This window comes from Etheostoma spectabile, chromosome 6 (assembly GCF_008692095.1).
Source record: "Etheostoma spectabile isolate EspeVRDwgs_2016 chromosome 6, UIUC_Espe_1.0, whole genome shotgun sequence".
NCBI lineage: Eukaryota > Metazoa > Chordata > Actinopteri > Perciformes > Percidae > Etheostoma > Etheostoma spectabile.
In genome coordinates this window covers 20,844,204-20,851,888 of record NC_045738.1, presented here as the reverse complement: position 1 = coordinate 20,851,888, position 7,685 = coordinate 20,844,204, and the positions used below count along the sequence as shown (strand labels likewise).

The 7,685-nt window shown below is 40.0% G+C and overlaps 1 protein-coding gene across 3 annotated transcripts in view; it reads left to right on the top strand.

Annotated features, from left to right (window-relative positions):
• Nucleotides 1–7,685, top strand: part of seh1l (SEH1-like (S. cerevisiae)) — a 14,780-nt gene extending 7,095 nt beyond the window's left edge. For 2 of the 3 annotated variants that reach the window (XM_032519079.1, XM_032519080.1), the window contains exons 8-9: nucleotides 2,633–2,786; nucleotides 7,406–7,685. In XM_032519079.1, coding sequence (XP_032374970.1) covers nucleotides 2,633–2,786; nucleotides 7,406–7,580 — 329 coding nt within the window. In that variant the 3' untranslated portion in view covers nucleotides 7,581–7,685. Of the gene's footprint in view, nucleotides 1–2,632; nucleotides 2,787–5,828; nucleotides 6,071–7,405 lie in introns of those variants that run through there. The other variant, XM_032519081.1, reaches the window with a different exon arrangement.

The window sequence follows — 7,685 nt, the reverse complement described above, 5'->3', positions numbered from 1 at the left end:
ATGCTCTAACTATAAGCTTTATCAAAAAGGAAAGTCTTAAGCCTACTCTTAAAAAGACATATTGAACATATCAAGTAATTGAGTATTAACCACGGGTAATGCTTCTTTAAGTAGCCTTGTTGGAATGGGGTCTAAGAGACCGGTAGATGGCTTAGCTGAAGAGACCTTTGACATTAATTGTTGTTTATAGAACAGAAGCAGTCTACGTAAATGTCAGGTCTTGCTGTTTTTTCTAGTGCTACTGCATTTAAAGGTGAACCCTTAGAAATTGCGGGCAAAAGGTGATGAATTTTATCTCTAATTGTTTTATTTTATCATTGAAGAAGCTCATAAAGTTGTCACTACTCGGAGCTATAGGAATAGATGGCTCAACAGAGCTGTGACTGTCTGTCAGCCTGGCTACAGTGCTGAAAAGAAACCTTCGGTTGTTCTTATTTTCTTCTATTAATGATGAGTCTGATCTGGCATTTCTGAGGCCCTTCCTATACATTTTCAGACTGTCTTGCCCATCTAAGAGATTCTTCCAGTTTGGTGGAACGCCATTTCCTTTCAACCTTTCATGAGATTTTTAATTTGGGAGTCATACCAAGTAACTGAAACAAAAATACCTATAATACGTCCTACTCAGTTTTTGAGGTACCTTCTGATTCTTCTTCTCTTCCTGTGGGAGAACCTCACCGCGTTGCATTGTGGTATACAGGAGTAAAATGTCGGGTACATCCAATGACAGTGAGTAAAATCGCATGTACAGCAACAGAGTCTAAAGTCGTCTGTAGGCAGGTCGTGGCACCATCTACAAATGTATTAGTTTGGGAGGGATTAAAGTTAAGGTAAACATAAAGGTCCTCTGTTATATTAAAGAACGGAATTAAAGTAAATGCTGTTGGAATATCTTCCTTAAATTTAGCCTTAGCACTGTCAGGCATCTAGGGTAGTATTTATTTTAGTATAGTCTGGTTGTAAGAATTCAAAAGTTATTAGACAATGGTTTGATAATAAAGGATTCTGCGGAAATACTATTAAATCTTCAGTTTCAATGCCATATGTCTGCACAAGGTCTAGAGTGTGGTTAAAACAGTGAGTGGCCTTATGCACACTCTGACTAAAATCAACTGAATCTAGTACTGAGTTGAAAGCAATACTAAGGCTATTGTCAATGTCCACGTGGAAATTAAGATCACTAATAATAACACATTTTCTTTAAAGGCGCCTTTCTTCACTCAAGGACCAATAATATTACAATAGTAGCCACTATAATTACAGCGATCTGTACCCGTCCAGAACTTAACTCCAGTGCCGATGCTAACAACGCTAACGGCATGTTAACGAAGCATCGGGAAAAAGACCACATCAGGCCCAGGTACCCGAGTCACAAAAGCTGTCATACATAGCGTTAGTTACGTCTCCGTTAGCGCTACCGTTGTTTGTGCCAAAAACCTCCTCCATGCCAAATTTCTTCCCCCCCTTTGCGTTTAGCTGTGTTTACATTTAGCTAAATTAATTTGACAAAAGGTGGCTTAAGCACCATAACTAATAGTTAAGATTACAGAAAAGTGAAGGGGGAGATAATTACAGGCAGCTGGGAGATGTTCTGCTGCTGCACATTGGCTATCAAACGTCCTCGCCGTCCTGGAATCCCCCTGGCAATCCCGCACCACTCTCTCACGTTGAGTAGCTAGCTAGCGTTACAACAAATCCCGTCTGACTGGTTTTAAAACCATCCAAAAGGTGACATTGTCATATAAAATATTTTGTGATTGTGTGGTTTTAGCTGCTGGCTAATGTTGGCTGATCGGTGATCGGCTTTCACCCCAATTACCTTGCGCCGATCATTTACATCAACTCACCAGTGTCTGTCCACAGTGTCTCGTAGCTTGCCAGACCTTTGCAACACGTAACAAAGTGTCTTTCTTAGTCACCCTTTTTTACACAAGCGGATTAATTCTCCACACTTCTTCCGTGATTCTGCCAGGACACTGTCAGGGACTTACTCCCTCAAACTGTCATCGGTAAACACAAGAAGAAAATCAAAGATTGATTATTACTCACACGAGACATGACTAAGTTTAGTTTTTTGTTTGGGGGGGGTGTTCCTAAAGATAACTGTTTTGGTGTTGAGAGAAAAAACTCACTTGCTGCACTAAGTTACATGTATTAAGCTAAAGACATAGTTTAGTTAGTTATTTTTGTAAACATAGCATGGGGGGGGGTCAAAAAAGCTGATTGGGACATCCCTACCCACAACTATAGATACAGTCATTTGTAAATCATCTGAGTTATGTTGATTACTGAACTTATTGTAAAATAAAAGTTGCTTAACTGGAACCTTTTTATGGCTTTAACCCCAGATGTCCACTAGATGTGGCTGCGTCAGGTTGTGGTTGTGCCATGTCTCCGCCACATCTGTCACATTTTAATTGCCCATTGTAATATGTAATACACTTAAAGTTGAGAAACGCGGACATAACAAAAACCTACGACAGTGAAAAGTTCAGCTGTGGTCAAATTCTTACATCAGCTTTTATACTTTGCTTTGATGTGTAGGAAATGATTGACTATGAGTAATTTGTTGTTACATGTCATGTTACAAACAGCGTGAGCACTGATATCGCCTCCTTGCGTCCCTGTGCAGCTAACTACATGGACAACTGGAAGTGTACAGGCATCCTGAAAGGAGACGGCAGCCCACTCACCGGCTCATCTGGTCAGCCCACAGCCATGAGCACCGTTGTTGGCTCCTCTGTTCAGACCTCCCAGAATGCCCTGAACGGGATGTCTGCAGGAAGGTAGGTGGTGTGGTGCGTCTTGATGCCACTCACCCAGCCCAGCCCAATTCCAGTCAGAACTGACAACTCATTTTGCCTCACACTGACTGTGTCTGCAGCTGCTCACTGACAAACTTCCTGGGCCCACACTGACCAAATGTTGCACTCATGCAAAGAGCTTGGCTTCCAGCATACAAGTTGTCGGCATCAACGCTGTGAAGTTGGATGTGTTGTGGTGTTTTTTTATAATAAGCAATTTCCTCTTGATTGGTACAGATGCATGCAAGAGTAGTTTCATGTTTCCACTTTGCATTGTCGATGTTAGGGCCAACGATATTCTTGGTATAAAAAGTAAAATAAACCTGTTCATATAAATTTTATTTGTTCCGATTATTTCAAATTATTTTTGTGATATGCAGCAAACCCATTGTTGTGACCATTTCCCTTTTTAGACAAGCAATTAAATCAAAGCTTAGTAGTTTTTCTGCTTCATTACACTTTTTAATTTGAATGTAACCTTAAGCAAGTATTGCCAAGCTCTTTGTTGAGCAGAAAGGACAGCTTGAAAGAACCTCATTAACCAACTGTAATAACAAAAGAAAAATAGAAGAAACACATGCAGTATTGGTATGAATACAGCCACTAACATTTAGGTCTTTAAAGTGAGACTATGTAACTTTTGAAAGAAGACAAAAATATCTTTCTTTTACAAATGAAATGATGAATTTATATATTATATAGCCTTTCTCAACTTGTTTTGTTGCTCCAGCCTTATTTCATACTGGTATGACCAGTAGCCACTAGTGGCTAGCTTCCTGCTGACTTTTCTCTACACTATGGCTTATCCCCTGTAATTGTTGCTTAGAGCCACAGTGGTTGCTGTTTAGCAAAAGTTATATAGGCTTGCTTTAAAATTTGGATTGTATATGAGCAGCTATTAACGTGATGGTATACGAAAAAGGTTAAAAAGGCTAGTGGACGAACTGTGTTTGTGCTAACATTGGTTTTATCAGAGTTGTTTATGTGGGTGCATTTATGTTCAACTAAATAACCTCTAACTTAAAGCTCTGACACACCAACCCAACAACCGACTGTTGGCAGAAAAGGCAGTCCGACTGACAGTCTCCCCGAGTTGGTCAAAAAATTGCAACGCTTTGGTGTGTTCAAGATGAGCATACGTTCGGCACGTGCGTGAGACGTAATGTGTCTTCATAACAGCATTTGGCGCTAATCTGGTATTGTCGCCCAAAAAAATCAAAACTGGCAGTTGATTGGATGAACATGTCGCGTAGGCTTGACAGAAATTCAAAGCCTTCTGAATACAGTCTTATATTTTACTAAAATAGTTAACCGAAACGTGTTTCGGAAACATTTTAAGCGAGAAACAGGCCATGCAGTTCCTGAATCTGTCTTCATTTCAAATAGACACAATTTTTAAAGATTTTTGTTAGATTTTGAGAAACTCTAGTCACGTTCATCCCGCTCGTCATTTTTGGGTTAGCACTCCGCCAATCAGATTGGTCATTTGAGTGCTGACTGCCGGTAGTGCCTGCCTTCCAACCGAGCATGTCAGATTGGCCAAAATGAAGGCCAACGGACAACAGCACGTAACACACCAAACAGACTTGAGTCACCGACCTCGCCAGACTGTCCGACGGCTGATTATTGGGTTGTTATGTTTGGGCCATTAAAGCAACTACAAGGAATTTCTATTTTGGGTTGATTTTGCTGGCCCCCGTGGACAAAAGTGGTAGTGTTTTCATGAGCACTACTGCCTCCTGTCCTAAAAATCTTGTTCTGGGTAGCAGGTACATTTGTTTTGGAAGAGGGTGAATACTATTTTAATTGTTTTATTTATTTAAACAGCTGTTTGCATGATACATAGTGAGGAGGTAATGCATCTATTTGTGGCTATTTAAGATTAACCGTAATATGAGATAGTGACACAAAGTACACTTTGTTTTAGTGTTGTTCATACACCTCAGTTGTAGCCTATAATTAACAGATTTGATTGCTCGGTAATAGTAATTTTGTTGATAAAGCTAAAGTTAGCATTCCCTAGTAATATCATCATCATCATCATCATCATCATCATCATCATCATCATCATAATAAGCCTACAGCAGAATATACTGTAGCAAGGCCAACATTTGTTATTATGTGCCAAATCAGGATCGGTTTTAAATTAAATTTTATTTATAGCATCAAATGATAACGGGAGTTATCTCGAGACACTTTACAGATAGAGTAGGTGTAGGCCACACTCCAATTTACAGAGTCCTAACAATTATAGTAATTTCCCCCAAGAAATTGGTAGTTTTTTGAGTGGTCACACTCAAAAAACTCCCTTTTAGGAAGAAACCTCGGTCAGACCCAGTCTCTTGGTAGGCGGTGTCTGACGGTAAATTAAATTTGAAAAACTTTTGTTATGTGCCAAATCAGGATCTGTTTTAAATCTTTTCAAATCCCACAATTCTCTTTATCTGTATAATAACTGATCAAGGTTGACTTGTTTTTTTTGCCAGTCAGCTACTGTTTACTTTAGCTTTTTTTTTTTTGTTCTTTGGTCAATTCTTTTCCTCTTTGCTGATCCTGCCCCAGTATCAGCCATAACTACAAAAATGTAACATAAAAAATGTTATTATCTAAACAGTCTCTTCTGGTCTCTGTGCCATAAATAGTTTTGTCTAATTTTTGCAGGGAATTGAAACTTATGACTGTCTTTAAGCATCTTCTGATGCTTAAAGACAATGATTGTCTTCTTTGCATATGTAGGTCATATAGAGGCATCAGTATGAAATTAATTTAAAACTCCTTGTAGTTGCTTAACAAAACCATTTTTGTAGTTTTTGACATAACTCTTGAGTCACCTTCAACCTGAGTAACACAAGATGTACTGTATGACATTCCTTTATATTAACTCTGCAACCAAAGTTATTTTACAAAACAAATTTGTAAAATTTTGAAGTATTTTGCACAGGTTTTCTTGCATTCCAAATTTTATATAGAAAAATGAGTTGATGTGTTAAAGTAATGAGGTATTGTACTGCTTGTTGCATGCAGGATTGGCAAGAGAGCTCCCTTTGTCCCTCCCCTGCGGCAGCTGACCTCTCCAAAGATAAACCAGCATTCTGCAAATTACTAATTTGTCCTGTGCAACAGCTACCATTTGCCCTTGTGTTAAGTCAATTGAAATGTGTGTCATGTCCTAGCTCAATACGTAGGTATTACTGTTTAAGGGCTCTGTATTGGGATGAAAACTCGATGGTTCTGTTTAGGGCTGCACAATTATGCCCAAAATGATAATCGCGATTATTTTGATCAAAATTTTGATCGTGGATTATTCTCACATTTTTGTTGATTTAACCAACAAATTTATTGTCACATAGGCTATTTATAACTGCGAAGGGAGTGTGATGGACGCTACTCACGAAGACGGCTGACTCATTATGAACGGGTCCACCCGGGTCGAACGGCGGATACACAGTCGTGTGTATTAAACGTCTGTATCTTCACTGCGCTGCATTTTTATGAACTATGATATTCTGGCCATGGGTCACATCTCTGGTCCTGGTCCAGGCTTTGGTACAGCAGCTCCGTCTCCCACGCTGTTACTCTACCACTGAGTTAGCTGCATTCAAAACTTCTTCTGTGTTCTTCCCGTAGCGGCCGCGATAACAGTTACCCGCGGAAAAACTGGTACAAATAGGTTTGCCCCCTCATACTTAACAATATACGCTGTGTTAATGAAAAATTAAAACTGTAGACAATATCAGAAGTGTGGACCGGTGGCCGCTGTGTGGCGGGCGCAGAGAGTAAGACGAGAGAGCGTAGAAAGATCCAACACAGGCACGGCTTTACAGACGAAATGGGTCATGTACGCAAAATTAAACCGTATCCATTAAACAGCATTGCAGCGGATGCGAGGACATTAGCACCGGTGGCGTCCTAGAAGAGCTAACAGACGCTACTAGCTAACAGCTACAGACGCCTAACTACACCGACTAGCACTGGTCACTGCTGTTGTCTGAAAAACAACAAATGGGACAAAGTGTTGCGTTTACTGGTAAACTGGTAAACCTTGAGACTGACGTATTACCGACTGCTATCTGTTAGTTTTCCTCACGCTATTCTGTCCTCTGTGACTGTCTACATCTAAAACTTAGCTGCACGGGGTGCAGTACTACTCTGACTGGCTCATGAGCAGACGGCTTTATGGAGCGGGAGATTGGCTTTGCAAAAAACCCGGAGCGTTCTATGAAATGACCTTTATAAAAATAATCGCTCGATCACGCAAATTTTATCGGGGAAGTCCAAATCGTGATCGCGATTAAAATTCGATTAATTGTGCAGCCCTAGTTCTGTTCTTCAGTTTATAATTTGTTTTTAATCAAACCTGTTTGTCAGGGGTTCACCTCTTTTAAAACATTGCACATACACCTTTAAAAAGAAATAAACTATCACTACTCTGTAAGCCATTTCCCTCTCTTTTTGGTTTATAGAGCACACATGCATCCTTTCTATCTATTCTCTCATTTCTACTTCCTTTTGATGTGTTTCTCCACTGTATTATTTTGTCATTGTCTTCTCCCTGTCCATGGTTTTGTCTATCGTCTTCATCCATTTTTTTGTTGCTTCAGGTATTTCTTTCCGCCCCTGGATCCTCCCAGAGCGGGGACCAGGTATGGTCACCTGCTGCCTCCCTCCTCTCTTATAGAGCACTGTGATGCTGAGCCCATTCAGCCTCAACAGGCTCTTCCCTACAAACTCTCCTCTAGAGTACTGCTACCCTTACCAGAGGCTGAAGGACAGTGATGTTTTTTTGTTTTGTTTTTAGCTCAAATAAGAAGGGATTTGGTTGGGGGATGGGTATTCATTGCCATTCATTTCTAATAAAGACCCTTTGAGATTTGTCTATTT